The sequence below is a fragment of the Ascidiella aspersa genome, chromosome 8 (assembly GCF_963924565.1).
Source record: "Ascidiella aspersa chromosome 8, kaAscAspe10.2, whole genome shotgun sequence".
Classification (NCBI taxonomy): Eukaryota; Metazoa; Chordata; class Ascidiacea; order Phlebobranchia; family Ascidiidae; genus Ascidiella; species Ascidiella aspersa.
In genome coordinates, this window is record NC_139454.1 from 2,335,511 (window position 1) to 2,353,472 (window position 17,962).

Genomic DNA, 17,962 nt, shown 5'->3' on the forward strand with positions numbered 1-17,962 from the left:
TCTGTTAGTTGGTTGGTTGGTTGGTCTGTTTGTTGTTCAGTTAATTGGTTGAATTGTTAGTTGATTGGTTGGTTCGTCTATTAATTTGATGTTTGGTTGGTTTGGTCTGTAGTTAGTTGATTGATTGGTTGGTTGGTTCGTCTGTTTGTTGGTTGTTTAGTTTATCTGTACAACTGGTTTAGTAGTTAACTAAAATACTAATTAACTAGTATTTGCGTAGTTATACGTTAAATATAATGCTTAGTAGTTAAACTTTTTTTTTTTCAGGACAAACTCTTGTGGATGAGTAGATCGGAAAGTATTACGTCATCAGCGAGTATGATTGACAACGAGTCGGTTGCGAGTTCGTCAGATACCTTCAACAATGTGAGTACATTCTAATGCAGTAATTCATAACCTTTTTTTACCACGGACCCATAATTTTTTTTGCTTCACCTTGACCACAGTGGACAAGGGATTTTCAAAAATGACGTCATAAATTGACGTCACAATACAAAAAGACTTTAGAAATGTGGTGTTTCCCGTCCAAAAAATGCGAATTTAAAATGGTGTCTAAAAACATTCATTGCTAAAACGATTTTTAACGAAACTCTTTTCTATGAAAATTGATTACTTTTTAAATATATACACTAATGTTTCAAGTAGCTCTTCATAGACCCCCTTAAATTTGTTCACTGACCGCCAAGGGGTCCATGGACCCCAGTTTAAGAAACCCTAACCCTAACTTATCTTATAATCACAAAGCGTATAAAAGACCTAAAACTACCAAAAATGACAATGTACTATGAATGCGTCATCAATTTCGCTTAAAAACTCAAACACAACTAAAATACAAAAAGTTATAAATAATATTCAAGTATAAAATACCGAAACCGAAATTAGCATAAAGTACAGTCCAGGTGTAAAACCGATGCTGTAGTAAATTAATAAAAAAAAACTATCATATTTGCGTTTATAATAAGGTAGCATAGGGCCACAGTACTACCCCGGTGTTGTTAGCGGCTAACCTGCAGTAGTATACAATTTTGCTAAGAAAACGTGAACAGTTCTAATGTTTTTTTCACACAAAAACTGTAAACCATCACTAGGGATGTCTGATAATATAATATCGGATCGGAGCCGATACTAGATAACAAGTGGTAGTATCGGTACTCGTCCGATAATATCGGATCGGAGCCGATACCCGATACCAATTGGTAGTATCGGTACTCGTCCGATAATATCGGATCGGAGCCGATACCCGATACCAAGTGGTAGTATCGGCACTCGTCCGATAATATCGGATCGGAGCCGATACCCGATACCAAGTGGTAGTATCGGCACTCGTCCGATACAAGGGGAGTATCGGCACTCGTCCGATACAAGGGTAGTATCGGCACATATAGTTTTTTATCCATGATTTGCTATCTGAAGCAGCATTTTCTACCTTCAAATGAAATTCATCAAAATATAGTACGTTAGTTCGTTAACAACTAGTGGTAATTAAACTTTTCAAGCTTAAAAATATTTTTATCTACAGTATAAGTTACCCACTTTGTTTTGGGCTTCTACAAAACGCTTGTAATTGCTTCGGTAAAAAGGCATGTTTATATTTGCTCATCTACTGTTTTACACTACTGTAATGTTTTAGTTTTTTTTCTAGGTCGAAATGCACTTTACATTTTTACAGGGTCCAAAAATATATACCTAAAATAAACCATTTACAAGGCAAAAAAGCCCTTGTTAAAAAAAATTTTGTAAAGAAGTTAAAATGGTAGTTTTTTTGGTAAAACCATATTCTATTCATCACCCGTCTTGTCTCTAGCTCGAAGCTTACGAGCGACAGTTCAGCTCTTCGGGGGCACCCAGCGGCGTGTACGACAGTCTGCGTTCGGTCGCTAGCGGCAGCACACTACTGGAGAACCTACAGTCTCAGTTGAAGCAACGGGATGGAGAAATAGTACAACTGCAGGTAAGGCCTGTAATAATAATTTAAGTATATTTGTTCTTTAGTAATATGGGCTGGCGTAATATTATCTTTCTGTGATTGTCAGCTGACAAATTAATGCACAATTCAATCATTATGATGGCTGTAAATACAATCTCTTATTTTGGTGACTGTTAAAAAAATTGATAACGACAAAGTTAGTTGATAAATAGCAAATTTGTTTAATAAACGGGTGTAACTGATGTGGCCTTCATATCACTGATGATGGCATGAGCATTTGCCGAAACGTTTGAATAATAAAGCATGTCGCTTTTTACGTCTATTTGGACCGTTATTTTCACCATAAAAAAAGTTTAAATTATAGTATAATTGAAAACTATATTTAGTTAAACCGCTAAAAAAACGTTTACGTTTGGGTAGTCGTATAATAGCTTGCTTGTAGGCTGGTCTAGGAAGGTGCTAAGCTTTTTTAGTGATACAGCTGGCAGAAATATAATCTTTTTGTGATTGTCAAAAAATTAATGCACAACTCAATCATTATGTTGTTTGGAAATTTGTCGCTTGGATAAAAACTTGTTTTTCTTTTGAAGAAGTATTGTAGAAGCATTTTCGTTTAGAGATTAATATCATGTTTGTTTTTATATATTTTTGAAACACTTGCCACTTGAGAATTCTGTTGACATCTATACAAACACTGGTAGGAACCAAAAAGAAAATTTGCCTATTATTTTCTATTGGTTTGTGATAGTTCAAAGATTTTTTTTGCACTAAACATTTATCGGAAATCTTTATCTTTACCAACATATGCCTTGAATCGTCCAATAAACTATCCATTAGGAACGTAATAAAACTTTATATCCACATTTTAGTAGTTTATTTTAAAGCTACTAGGAATTAAAAAAACTGTAGAAAAAACGACAATTTTTTGGGTAAAAAAATCCTTAAAACGTTTACAAACCAAAATAAAATAAATAGGCAAATTTGGTTTTCGGTTATTTTACCAGTGTTTGTACAGATGTCAACTGAATTAGCAGGTGTTTCAAAAATATATAAAAACACGAATGATATTTTGGAACACTATATACGGATCTGTTCAAAAGTTTAATGGTGAAAATAACGGGCCAAATAGACGTAAAAAGCGACATGCTTTATTTTCAAACGTTTCGGCAATCACTGATGATGGCATGAGCATTTGCCGAAACATTTGAACAATAAAGCATGTCGCTTTTTACGTCGATTTGGGCCGTTATTTTCACCATTAAACGAATGATATTATTTTGTAAACCAAACTGCCACTAGAATACTCCTTCAAAAAACGTTTTAGCAGGTGTTTTAAAAATTGTTAAGACTAAATTCTGGTTTTTGCTATATATTTAACCCTATAGGCGCCGGTTCTTAGCTGTTTCGGCAAAAATCTCTTTAGCTGTCTTTTGTAAAGACATAACCAAATCCGGGTCACCACGGTGTGTTCTCTCGCTAGGGTGAAATCAACACACTGGAGCGGACCCGAGCCTCTATGGCCGAGGAAATTGTGCGGCTCACAAACCTCAATGAAGAATTGGAAGAAACTGCAAAGGAAGTGCAAGCCATGAAAGCCAAGATTACGGTGGGTTTCCATTGATTGGTTTATGACCTATTTAATTGTGTAATGATTCTATAACAGCGGTTCTCAACCAGTGGGCTATGGAAACTTTTTAGGTGAGCCACAGACCAATTTAAAAAAGCTAGATTTACTGAAGAATTTAGTTTCATTTGTGCCACTATACCTAATTTTACAGGAATAATTGCTTTGGGAGGAATTGAGAAGACGGTTGAATAAATAATCTGTTTGTATATATATATATATATATATATATATATTTTTTTTTTGTTCTAAACCTTTTTTATAATTTTTTCTTTCACAAAAATTTACTGGGCCACAGAATTTTTGTGCAACGAAAATGGGCCACGAAAGAAAAAAAGGTTGAGAACCACTGATCTAGTTGGTGTTACCACCTTGTAGCGGTAGGAGCTCGCCTTGTTAGTTACTTGTTGGTGTTTGGCGAGAATGCTTAATTTACACTAATTCTGTTCCTATTTTAATTATATACATTGTTTTGTATTCAGTCGAATAAGATATGAATCCACTTATAAAACCCATTTTGTGAATTCCTGTACACTGATAACGAATTCAGTATCGGATCGGATCCATTAGTTTTCACCAGGACTGCGGAGTCAGTTAAAAAAAAAACGAGTCCAACTTCTGATTACCGAGTCCGGCTGCGACTCTACAGCCTGTATTCCGCCAATTTACTAACAAAATTAAGGTGGATTTTCAGCAATCCCCTCATAGGGCTGTCCTATTTACTCCTAACAGACGGTTGGAAAATATTCCACCATATGCTATTCCACCTCTATAATTTACAGTTGGCTACAATGCCAGTTTTAAAATCATGCACACGTCTATCAACCTTTACTAATCGTTTTGCCTTTAGGAGATGAAAGCACGTCAAGACGCGGTCCTCACTATGTACGGCGAAAAAGCTGAAGAGGCGGAAGAACTGAAGCTCGACTTGCAAGACGTGAAGGATATGTATCGGCAACAGGTGGGACTTAGAACTGTGTTTCTCAGCCTATGGGTCGCTGTTTAATTTGGTTGCATACAGCAGTACTACTTCACATGCTTATATTTGTTAAAAAGTTTCTTTCAACCCATGGTCCGTGACATAAAATTGTGTGGCCGTTTTTCGCCGACTGCAGTAGTTTAACATGGTTCGATTTGTTAAGATATTGTGACAATTGCGAATGCAATAAGAAGACGTAAATCGTGTTAATTCAATTCGAACATGTGTATGCTAATTTCTTGGCGTGAAGCACATTTACTGACAACAGGTAAGCTTTAGAACTGTGTTTTACACCCCATTGGTCGCGACCCAACAATGTGTGGCCGTTTGATCGTGTTGAGTGGCCGACTGTATTAGTTTTAATAATTAGTTTTGTTAAGATTGGTCCTAAGCAAGATTACTACAAATTTGAAAAAATTGCGAAGCCAATGCAAATACATAAAGCATTGATTTAATTCGATCTTTTTATGCCAATTTATTGTTATGACGTGAAGACTATCTATCGGTTTTATAACTTTGTTTTTTTTAACCTACGGGTCGCGCCGACTGCAGTAGTTCACTTGGCTTAATTTAATTGACTGCTGTAGTTATATATTTATATTTATTGAGATTATTTCTGAGCAAGATTTTTGCAGCTTCAATAAATTCCCAGTTTAGTTCGCACTTGAAACTGAGCTGTTTGTACGAACTTATGTGCTGTTGTATTCACATTGTGACGTGATACGACCTAAATCACCCAAAGTGGAGACCCTGCCTTATTTTCACATAATATCTTTTATAGTTTTTATAATGTCAGGCAAAGTTATATGTTTAAGTCACAGATGATAAATCGTGACTTTCACCACTGATATGTTTTTTGTTTAAATCTCTATTTGCTGGAATTCCATAAACTTGTTTAATTAATTGTAAATTTCAATCAATTACTGAAAAAGTTAAAGCTAGATTTTCTAGTTTTTACGAACTTTATTGGGATGTCATTGTATTGCCACAAGCGCTAAAATGAATGTTGTTTTGTTTGCTTAATTTTTGCTAGGTCACTACAATTACAAACCACTTCACAGCACACAGCGCTGCTTTTTACTTAACTAACTACTTAAACACCAAATTGCCGACCTTAGAGCCGAACCGGTCCCTCTCAAATTGCCTGTTGCGTTTATTTGTAGAAGACATGGGCACGCTATGCGCAGCACCAATGAAATTGCGCTATAAATAGAAAGCCTCAAATTACGGTTCATTTTGATCGATCGCTTTTCTCCAAAACCTATTATTTTTTTTCGATTGTCGAAATTTGCATATTACTGTTTCGATTGGAGCGATATTGATAACCAATGGATATTGTGTATATTGTTGCGTTATTGCAAATTTGCGCGAAGCTAATGAGTTTGATAATGAATTACAATGCCAAAAAGGTTGTTTAAATCGACATTATCTTGGTTAAGACGTTTTGATACAAACTTGTATCATTTTCATTTGATGTAAATATTAACTTCCCATCTTCATCCCCAACACTGCCTGTTTCATTTCGATGGTAGACCCGATTGTTTGAATAATATGTAAATACTAGATACTCGTCACCTTATTTTGACGAAACCTGCCTTTTATATTGCTTTACATGCTTCAACTATAATCCTGATTAAGCCGAATACTTTCTGTAAGCCTTTTCAAAAGCATCCGGTGTATTTTCAAAAATAACATTTTGATCTTATGTTTTTTGATTAAATGCCGGACTTAAATGGTAACTTCCCCAAAACCGCATTTAATCGCAAAAAATGATTTTATTTGAAAATGATAAGCTTGCAAAACTGCATTTATTTGCAAATTGTACTCTTTTGTAATTCTAGCGAATTTGTTTCCAACATGCATTTGGCAAAATACAAAAAATATCTAGTAGCCTCCGATTTACTACTTAATTTCAAACTCTTGATGCTATTAATGCCGCACTTTTAACGTTTTTTTTCCTCTTTATATTTCAAGCTCCCCGAAGAAACCAAATTCATTGTCAACTTTTATTTCCACACTTTTTCACTCTTTCCAGATCGATGCTCTCCTAAAAGCGGAAGCTACGTCATAGCACCCCCCCCCCGGCGGAAGGCTCAAACTAGGAAATTCCGACGTCATACTACGTCATCACCGTCCGGTGTAATGCGTCAGAGTTATTCGACGCTCACCGAATGATCCGACCAGCAGTGGTGAACGCTGTCTGTTGTGCAATCCGCTTTATGTATCTTTGACAACTTGTTGTACAAACTAGGGATGTCCGCTACCTGAGATTTTATTCCGACACCCGGTAGTTATATATATATTGAAAAGTGTCGCGATTTTTTGGGGGTTAGCGTGGACAACAACAGCCTGCATGGAACAAAGCAAGTAGGCTCAAGAAACCTGCTCTTTTTAGTTCCAACCAAAATGAACCTGTAATGAAGTTTAAATGCTTTTTTAAGGAAAATAGGGAAATATAATTAATAAATACCGGCAAACGCGCTTTTATGAATTAAACTACTTTAAAACTACTTTTTTAGACCCCTGTGGTCAAGTAAATACTACATTATTTTAATGCCGTCGCCCTTGAAGTCTTAATCTATTTCGATTCTGTTATTCAACACATTAAACCATTTTCGTTCTAAAACCAGTTAGGTAGGTCCCACAGATGTCCGTGGTCCTTGAAGCCAATGACCCATATCCAATTTAAATTTTTAAGGTTGGGAATTGACTGCTGAAACGTAGGAAAATCGTTTGAACGCGGTCGAATTGCTTTTTGACCGCATTAAAAACCGCCGTTACTAAAATCAACAGCAGTTCATTAAAAATCGGGTAATTGCTATTTGCTGATGCGCTTCAAACACGGCGTTTCTCAACTGTGGTCTTCGGCCCCCAGGGATGGCCACATGCATATCTTATTGTAGTTATTAGCCAGTTAAATTCAAATTTGTCGTTTTCGCCATAACTTAAGAAAATTCTGAACAAGTTGTTGCTGCCAGGCATTGTTTCAATTGTAAAATTATTCCTCCGGCAAAAATGTTATTAAAGTACCAACGTTTCGACCACCTATTCGGGCAGTCTTCTTCTGGGCAAAATAATATAATTGTAACTCTATTAACTGTAGTTATATAGTTGTAATTCCAATATCTAGGCCAAAGTCAGTTTTGTTTGTTGCAAGTAATTTGCAAAATGGCTGACATAAAGAACTTTTTGTATGCATGGCTTGGAAAGCTAAAGATGACTCCAGCTTATGATATTCAGCCAAGTATATAAAACATTTTTCAAGCACACTTTCTACCACTTATTAATGTCATATATAATCACCCAATTTAATTTAACAGTAAATAATGTGAGTTAAACCATCACACGCTTACTTTTATGCTTATTTATCATTTGTAATGCAAACCTTATTTAAACAACAAGCGTGTCGAAAAACAACACTTGGCTTGTATCTGCATTGTTGGAATTCCGCGCCTACAACGCTTACGCACCTAACTCTGTAACTCCTTCAAAACAAACCACAAGCGCTGCAAATAAAACGAGAAAGGCCAAGTTACGAGCTGGATGACGTCAGTAAACTCAGTCGACCCGGATCGTTAAAAACGCGAGGGAAATAAATGTTACTGTTTTTCGAGAAATTGACACTAAAACTGCGGAGCGCTTATAGTGCTAGGACATGTAACCCCTTTTCGTTTTGGCACGTTTGCAAAATATTGCCGGTTTTGAACCTTTTGGGGCTAAAACTATTTCCATTACAACATCCCTGATATAAAATAACTTATTTGCTTACTCCAAATTAATAAAAACTGGGGTATATTGTATTGTCTGTTAATCCAAAACAACGCGAAGCCCTATACAGTGAAATATTCCAAGTCTCTCGCAACGTTATGTGTGTATTTTGCACTTACGGTCGTAATGTCCACAAAAATCGGTGCTTTATTTGGTATACGCCGTCTCTTGTTACCCTATTTATTCTTGCTTAACTTGTTTGTTTTTTTCATTTACTCGGCACGGAGTTTCGGTGTTTAACTTTGCTTTTGCTAACGTGGCGAATTTGCTTTCAAGCGTGTATTTCCATATTTTAATTCACTCGCCCGTTTTTGAAACGTACCGAGTTTTATCTCGTTTTAAAATATCCGTGTACCGCTTTAAATTTAGCAAAAAAGATTGACTTTAAATGAACGCGTACAGTCGTTTTCGCAAATGTTAAAGTACTTTTACTCTACATTTGTTACAAATTGCTTCTTCAAAGAAGTATCGTATTATGAAAATACTCGTGATAAGCCAAAGCATATTTTGATGTAACAAGCTTATTTAATAATACGAAAAAATGTGTAGTTTATAACATTATGTTTTTTTGTCATTTGTATTTAAACTCATTTCTATGTTCGGCCAAACGAAAAAAACTGTTTAATGTTATTAAAAAAACATTCTAAAATATCATTCTACAAGAAACGTCATACAATGGCTGAAGTGTGCGCATTTTGTTTCGCCTTATTTTCCTATAGGAAACGCTTTTAAAACCACAATGTACTTAAAACACACTTGTATTCTATATTAGGGCCGCTCTTTTTTACACTATATGAAGCGACGTGAAAAGAATAGAGTCTATTTATTTCAGTATTTACGGTGTTGCTTTGAATCGGTACGCGACCCTGGCAGTCTATGTTGTAGTACAGCTGTACGCGGTCACGAAACGTTTGCTGTGAATACTGCTCGTGGTGCAATAATTAATTTCTTTCACTCCTCGTTCTTTCTGGCTGCCCACTCTCTGCTCCTATAATGCCAGTAGTAACTGGCAACAATAAAACAAGCCTTGATAAGGCTCGCGACTACTGTTTTAAATTGTATTTCAAGGAAAGGCTAGAGTAGTTTATTTCGGGATGAGTAGTTTATATTTAGAGTTCAGGATTTAAAATAATGTAAGGAGAGAGTGTTATGACTTGCTGTGATGCAAAAGACCAGTGTAGGTAATAAATATTTTAGTTTTTTTTGTTTGTAACAAGTGCAACAAAATATAGATGTCTCCACCGAATAGGCTTTTGATTTTTGTAGAATTTACTTGATACAAAGCCTAACTTTTCAAAAAGTTGTGTTCGTTTGCTGTTTTGCCTGAACAAACTATTAATAAGCCTTCATTGAAAATGTTGTCAGGTTGAACTAATGGTAAGTCCTCCATGCTGATAAAAACTGTTTGTATTCTGAAAGTGGTGACAAAAAATCTATCCTACACATTTAGATAATAACAGAGTAGACACTGCAAAACAGAAAATATGTCCTCTTCATGATTTAAGACCAGTGAAGCTATCGAAATGACCAGTCAATTTGGTCAGATTTCTACTTTAAATAACAGTCGAAAAACGCAGTCGGCCGGTGTAGGATTTCTATGACAACCATAAACGCTATCTCGTAAAAAATCGCAAAGCTTAAGTTTGCACAGCGAAGCAAAATGACAGCATGTCTGAATTGTAAGGTTGTCGGCATGCAACGACTGCAAATTGCTAGCCTTTTTGTTTGTGTAGACGGGGTTTATTGAGCATTAGGGTTAATTGCACGGTTCAGCAAAAGTTTCGTCTGGTCGCTTTCAGTTCAATAATCTCGTACGGTAGTTTTTGAGCTGAACCAGTTGCTTTTCTGTTTAGCGGTTCTACTGTTTTGGTGTATTAAAATAGTTCGTACTTCTGTAAAGTTTGTGGTAGTTTTGCAGCTGGAATTAGTATTGCTAGAACTTTTCGTTTTAAACCCCTTTTTCTTAATGATTTTCACGTGCACATTTAAATTAATCGTTTAGTGGGCCGTTACATCAGCTTACAACCAATGTTAAATGGCATACCGAAAAACATCGTTGTCGGACGAATAGCAATCATTGTAAATACTTAAAACAGGACCCAGGCTCCTCTGACAAAGTTTTTGTGGGCTGATTAACCATTCACAGACCACAAGTATCTAAGCTGCTTAAAGGCTTAACGTGTTTAGTTTCTTAGGTAAACATTTTGGTTGTGTCTTTGTGCTTAGCAAAGTGCTCTATAAACCACCAGGCTGTGTCTTTAGCTGTGTGTTCAGCCCCTAGCTGTGGCGTTTTGTTGACAAAATGGCATTCACTCACATAGTTAAAAGTTAAAGTTTAACTTTGTTGAAAATAAAGCCAGAAATAGATCGCCAAAGAGAGAATGTATCTACACTACCGACATTTTATAGTTGAATCTGCAAATGTTGCTTCTATGTTTTGTTCTTGAGGTTGTCATTTTGTTTAAATAACTTGAATTTAAAAAAAGAACTCTATTTTTTTCATGGGACACTTGATAATGTGGTTAATAATTAACCACAATATTATTGTTTTCCTTTGTGTTTTCATATCCATTGCCTAAATGTATGTGACTTTGTAGATGTTATGGCTGTTCTATAAGTTCAAAGGGTTGTTTGACAGTAAGTGATGTGATAGTTTAAAGTGTAATATAGTGATAGTTTAAAGTGTAATATATTTCCACTTTGCATGCTTAACAAATGTGAATTTCAGCCAGCTGTATAAAAGAGTGGTAAGTTGGTAGGTTTTATTGGCACAACCTTTTTGGTCCATCTTAAACTGGTACTGCACATCTTTGTTCAACATATTAAAAAGGTGTTGAAGGTTTGATAGTGGTAAAATATTTCAAATAATTATAAACATGAACTACCTGTCACTTTTGAATGGCAGAAAACGTCAAATATTATAGTTGTCATTCGTAGTTGTACAAATTGACCAGTTGTTTACAATTACTTCAAATTGACATTTTTGCTGTGTCTAAATTTGTTTTTACCAAATGGCTTACTTCTATTGTTAAACTTTGCTAGTTACAACTTCAAAAGTAAATAAATATTAAACAGCAAAATAAAATGTGTTGTTAGCTGGCTTATCACATGACATCTTTGTAAATTTATTTGAATTTAAAGCCACGAAACGCATGCACTTTTGGTGGCTCTTTATTGGTGTGAAATCTTTGAGCTGACATTCAAGACAAAACCAGACAGTCCTTAAATAGAAAGTGACCTGGACAAACAGTGCTGCAGTCAACTGGCAAGGAAACATTCGAGTACCTAATGTGAGTTATTTTTGTTGCCCAAATACAATGCTATTAGGGTGCGAACAGAGTGTAGGCCTTGTACATGAAGAAATGCAGTCTCAAATAACTTCTACAGTCTTTAAAAAAGTTAATGTCAGCCACATTGAGCCTGCAGGCAAAATTTAATGACATTGTAAACACGGTAACTCTCTTATAGTAAACATAGCAGGTATGCAGTCAGTCTGCTAAAGGGCTAAGTGCATTTCATTGTACTTTCTTGTTCTTTTTTTGAAGTAAATAGCATCTCTTAAGTGCATTTATCAAAGTTTGTACAGCATTTAGACAGTTTTTTTTTAGTTTTTTAGTATAATTGTAAGTATTTTGAAGTAAAGAATTGCCAAGAACCTAATCAGAATGACCTTTGCATTTGATTTCTGTTATATGAAAAACTGTTTTGTGAGACATTTTAGGGAGTAAATACAAAAGCCCATACAAAGTAGACATCATTGTAAATGCTTTAAATTAATGTCCATATATTTTTACCAAATTATTTATGGGCTGTGAAATTTATTTTACCTGAAAAAAACTACTAGTTAACATTAGACATTGTCCTTCAAAAGCTTTCTTTTTCAGGCAATTTGCCCTAATTTTACCAGCAATTTTGATGCACAATTTCAGAGTAACATAGTGGTTTTATATGCTGAATAGGTTTAGCCAATCTATAAATATCCAAACATGTGGATTTCAACGAATCTTTGTAGTCTCATCATTTATATATAGCAACAGTTTTGCGTTGTGCGCTTGTGATCAATATAGAGCCTAGTAGCTGCTCCTAATAACATACAACTAAAAACGTATGCCTCAGCGCATTTGACATTATTGTTTTCAGCGCATTTGACATTATTGAGAGATAAAGTATTGACCTTTTTAATTAACGTAAAAGTGAACTAACGGGACAAAAAAATAAAAAAAAATAGTAGACAATAAATTAGAATTCCTATAAGATTATTTCCTAGTATCTTAATATTTGGTAGTTTTCACAACCGCCTAGTATTACGAATGATCAGAACTTAAGCCGTACCAACGCCTTGTCAGATCACAGATAAATTGTTCGCGGATTTAGCGATTATAATGCTTAAGTCGCGTTCAACCAAAAAAATTAAATCTTTGTTAATAAACGACTGGTAGAAAAATCACTTGAATCAAATTGATCAGTTAAGCGTTTTGTTTTATGTTTATAGACATAAAAAGATAGCTTTGTTATCGACATAAAAATAGTAAATTTTCTGCAGGTTAAACATATTGCTAAGTTTGTTAATTGGAACGCGCTAATTGGAATAAGACGATCCAAAAACAATCTAAATAATTTTTTTTCAAAAATATGGCTGCAAAATATTCCGCAACCAAAAATATTTTGTAAGTGAAATATGCGTTTAGTCGTAGTCCTCGAAAACGTTGCTTGAATTTCTAACAAAAGAGAAGGTAAAATATTTAAACGTGTATTTTCAAGCGTTTTATTTTTGTCCCTGTACCCCAATTACACAGTCATCTGCCAAACGCCAATTTGAACGCGTGCACGTGTGACAAATTGAAGGCCTTGTGGTCCCAGGGGCCTTAATATTGATGTTTTTTATACAAGGATGACCAAATCAGTAGGAGCTAGCCGAATATGAAACAGAACAATTCTACCGTAAACTAATCGATATAGGCACCAGGCCTAAGTACAATAAGCCTTGCGCTTTTATTTACAATTAGTTGAGGCCAATTCACCCCAATTGCTATTTTATCGACGCGAAACGAGGCTTCAACATTTAAGCCATCTTACAAGGCCACTTTGCTAATAAGCGCTTATCGCTATTTTTTAACCCTTTGTAAGTTTATACCAAGGATTGTTAACCTGGGGGTTTCGTGGCATAGTTTTACGGGTCCATGAAGCCATAGTTAAAATCATATTATATTATTTGAAAAGCAAGAGTCCATGGATTGCAATTTGAAATCGCCCAATTGATTTGTTTTTTCTCTATTTTCGGCCGTTTTTTGTGTCGTTAAGTTACAAACAGCGCAGAGAAATTTGACCCGGTCGATTCTGCAGCGGTCAGGTGAGCTAGCTTCGGGACGAATTTGATCGATTTCAGTTCGAATTGTGTCTTATTGGAGTGACCAGGCAGATGCTTTAGCGCAGCTAAGACGAATACTGTTCGTTGTGAACCTTGTATTCTAACGTGTTGATTTTTGTGCTTAAATCGCAGCAGACACTTTAGCGCAGGAGTGCCTTGCTAAGACGAGTACGGTACGAGGTGATGTCAAACTTAACTGATTTGTGTTTGAATTGCAGCAATCGGCTTGTGTTGATCGTTTCTTTTACGAAGCTGCTTTTCTTTTTTTGTCAGTGCTCAAGGAAATAGCTCCCTTTGAATAGATATTACTTTTTTATTTTTGCCATGTGGGATTACTGTACTGAAAGCCGGACGTCGGTCATTTATTGTAGCCAGCTTTAATTAGCAGAGCTTTTGTGCATTTTAACCTTTGGTAAGATATCGATGTGCAAAAAAATAAAAAATAAAACAGAAAAAATTTGGGAAGTCTTATGTAGTATTCATGCCTTGGTGTTAGACCGGTGTTATAGCTCCATTTATTTCAAACCTTTGTCGTGCAAATCACGATTTAAGCAAAGAAAAACAAAAGAAACGCCTTTTTTCGCTTGTCAGCCAGCGGTTAATGTTTATGTCTTTTAAAAAGTGTAATAAACGTTGGCAGCTTATTGATGTCAAGTCCTCTTGGTATTTCTGACAGGAAAAAAATGGTTTCAAAATCAAATGCATAAAATAGCATTTAATGCTAGAACACTAGTCGACAGTTATTCACATTGCGCAACAAAACACGATACGCCGCGATATTATCGGAATTTTAATTTCCCGAACTGTCCAGCCGTCCAGTCATTGATTTTTTTGACACCTCGTCTGGTGTCATCTCAGAACAGCACCCTTTTTGGCTGTTTTTTTTTTTTTTGGGGGGGAGGGGGGGGGGGGTGACAGTCAGCACACGATTAGTATCGGTCTGAGGCATCTGGCCTGCGCGAGCGCGACTTGACGAAAAGGGCGCGATCCTAGAGATTGGCTCGACGGTTTCTCTTATCTCAACGCGGCCAGGAAATTAAATTGAGGGCCTTCGAGGGCAAACGACATACGAGAAGATGTACGCATTTTATCGCCGCAATTGCTGTTTTTGGTGTGGATTTATTGTTGGGAGGGCTATCGGCTTACTATGGATCTCACTATAAGTCCTATTTGATCTTTGTCGCTAAAGGTTTCTCTCGTATTATAGAATACGTTTCAAAAGCTTGTTTTTAGCTCTGTTCGAATTTTGGTTTCGTGTTGCAACGCTAATGCTGTCGACAAATCTGCAGTATTCTGTTTCTAAATTCCCCTGTTTGATGCCGTTTCAATTTTAGGCGATTTTGGGTGATCGTGCTGTATTCTAGCTTGGTTAGCATTTAACTTTTTCATGCATCCGCACTAATGACGCTTTATAATTTTAGAGCGGGTTTAATACTTTATCGTCGTAATGGCATTGATAAACTTGATACTAAGGCCCGGTTTGCCCGAAGGACATGATTTCGAACCTCACGGAAGACTGGTTGTTTTTCAAGTCTTACCCTGCTTACATCAATGATTGCACTATAACCCTGAATAGGCCGACTGATTTCCCAAAGTATCCAATGAAAGTTAACTATATAATGCAGGGGTGTCTAACAAGCGGCACGTGTGCCAAATGTGGCACACGACCAAATAAAAAATGGCACGCAAGCCCCCCTAAATTAGTTAATTTGCTATTCAACCAATTGCCAAAAAATGCTTAATTTTTTATACAGTAAATTGTCATTGTATATTCACAATAGAAAACAATCGCTGCAACACGGCAACTAACAATTACTTCTAATACTATAACATTATATTGTAGTGGAGGCTAGCATACACATAAGTATAAAGTTTGGTGTGAAGAAACAAAAAGCTCACCGACGGACATTTAGATGCAGTAATGCGCACTCTTTACTACACGTTTTTATTATTTCCAAAAAAAACGCTTTTATTATTAGAAAGAATTATATTACTAAACTTTGGCACGGAATGAAGTTATAGGATAAAAAGTGGCACGCCGGCATGTTTAAGTTGGACACCCCTGATATAATGTGTGCCGTTGTCTTTGACCAGTACGACTCCAGAAGGGCTTTATGATCGAATACACAATGTGTGTTTTGGTGTTGATCCCCTTTAAATGAGGTTGAATGTACGGACAGGATGCAACAGGTAACGTGCGGTCGTTCCTCGACACACCTTTACTAATCCGAGGTCGTGGGTTCGAACCTCACCCCAGGTTATGGTTGTTTTTCTAACCTGACCAATTGACCATGCTTGCACGTTAATTTTGATTAAGCCGACATATTTCGGTAAACCTTTTCGAATGTAACCGGTTGACTAATACAGTTATCTAGCCTACTAAATGTCATTAGCACATCGTTTCAACGTTTCAGTAGGTCCTATAGGCTTTACAAGGCCAAATACTTACCAACCCATGCCAGCGTTAAATTGTATCGTAAACACACGTGTGTGGCTATCACTTATATCATAAGGCGTGAAATCGGATGAGTTCCGCCGCTATGACCAAAGTCCGTTCTCTGTCTGTAAGATTTTACAAAGGAATACAACAGTCCCCTTTTAAAGGCCTTATGTACCTTTCAACCCACCCTAAAATAACATAAAAAGCAGTGCAATCTCATTTCTCTGCATAGACTTGACGCGAAAACGGCCAACATAAGGGAGCCGAAAAAAGGGGCCTGACCGGTTTTGTCGCACGGCCGGGCCAAGTTTGATACTCTTAAGGTGGCTAAACGGGCGCGATCGCCTACGATCGATTTTCGCCCAGCTTCGAGAGATAGGAAAAGCAAGAGGAGTACAAGAAAGAGAAAGGTAAAAAAGAAAGTCGGAGGAAAAGGACAAAAAAAACGGCAGTGGCCGTGAATTTTGGGGATATCTGTGACACAGGCAGCTTTATATGTCACTTTGCCGGGTCGATCGATCTGATCACAGTTTAAAAGTTCTGGCGTGAATCACCACATCAATTTATTCCGGCCCGTTTTTTGACTTTTAAACTGTTGTTTTCTGCCAACTAAAAGCGCTCTTAATCGACCCCCGACCTGCAACGGATTGAAAACTGCCTGTCGGTCGGCGTTTTTTATTTCAATTCAGTCTTAAACCGATCTCATAAGTCTCCTACGAGAATTTGTATATAAACTAGCGCTGCTAAATGTGAAACATAGAAAAAAGTGGCTTTCCTCTTTCTAACCGATTGGTTTAGTACACTAGGGTGCGCACTGGGGTAGAGCAAGTGTTGTACGAAGCGAAAAATCGTGCGATTCCAACCTTGCCTGCATTAGAATGTGTTGTAAGTTAATGCCGGGCTGCCATGGCGTATTTTGCCAATTAAAAATATTTCAAGTAATTTCTATTTTTTTAACAAGTAACTTTTATTTTTTTTATGCTTTAACCAGGGTGATGTCAAATCGTTTTTGAATTATGAATGTATTTGATTTTCTTTGATTTCGTTTGCCGAATCCAAAAGTCATTAAAAAACGCTTTGTTTTTTTCTTAAAAATAGTCGGTTCCCGCGGAATCGGCCCATGCACTTGGCAACTTTTATTGGCCCCAAACTGATATTATCGGACGAACACTGTTGCCCTATTAACTTTTCATCCATTTTTCTTCAAATCATGCGATTTCAACTTTACCCGCAAATCGAAACATAGTCAGAAGATGTAGTGTTATTTCCGGGTCCCCATGGCGTTTTGTGCCAATTCAAAAAATTTGAGCTTGAAAAATAGTTGCAAGGAGATAATTAACTTTGTTTTTTCTGCTATAACCAGGGTTGTCTAAAAGCGTTTTTTGGAGTCTTGGATTTGGTTTGCGTAATGAAAGTCTATAATACCCGCATCTGTTATCGGTATTATCGGACACCACTATAGCGAACACTGCTACCCTATCAACAATTCTTCCTTTTTCTTTGTGTGTTTAAACCAGGGAGTCGAACCGTTTGACTTTTCCGGTTCAGGTTCGGTTCGGGTTCAAGGATTTTTTCGGAGTCCGGTTCAGTTCCGGTTTCGGTTCGGAGTAATTTAAAAGTTCCGGTTCAGCTCCGGTTCAATTATCGTTATTTTAAAACCGGTTCATAAAGTTCCGGTTCAGATACAATATAATTTGCGTTCAATCTCAAAATGTGGGTCGATAAATGTAAAGAATAATCTTTGAATTGTAAGTCATTTAATCTAAGTTACGTGACTTATTGAAAAAACAGCAACTTATTATTAAAATATCTAAAAAATTAAAAAATAAACGATTTTTTCATTCAATATTCGTATT

The 17,962-nt window shown here is 36.3% G+C and overlaps 1 protein-coding gene across 1 annotated transcript in view; it reads left to right on the plus strand.

Moving 5' to 3' along the window:
• The window catches only part of LOC146134846 (TATA element modulatory factor-like), a 36,556-nt gene extending 27,222 nt beyond the window's left edge, over positions 1–9,334 (plus strand). The window contains exons 21-25 of the mRNA XM_083395682.1: positions 268–366; positions 1,805–1,951; positions 3,408–3,533; positions 4,402–4,512; positions 6,566–9,334. Of these exons, the coding sequence (XP_083251808.1) occupies positions 268–366; positions 1,805–1,951; positions 3,408–3,533; positions 4,402–4,512; positions 6,566–6,601 (519 nt within the window). The 3' untranslated portion in view covers positions 6,602–9,334. The remainder of the gene's footprint in view (positions 1–267; positions 367–1,804; positions 1,952–3,407; positions 3,534–4,401; positions 4,513–6,565) is intronic.
• The last annotated feature ends 8,628 nt before the right edge of the window (positions 9,335–17,962 follow it).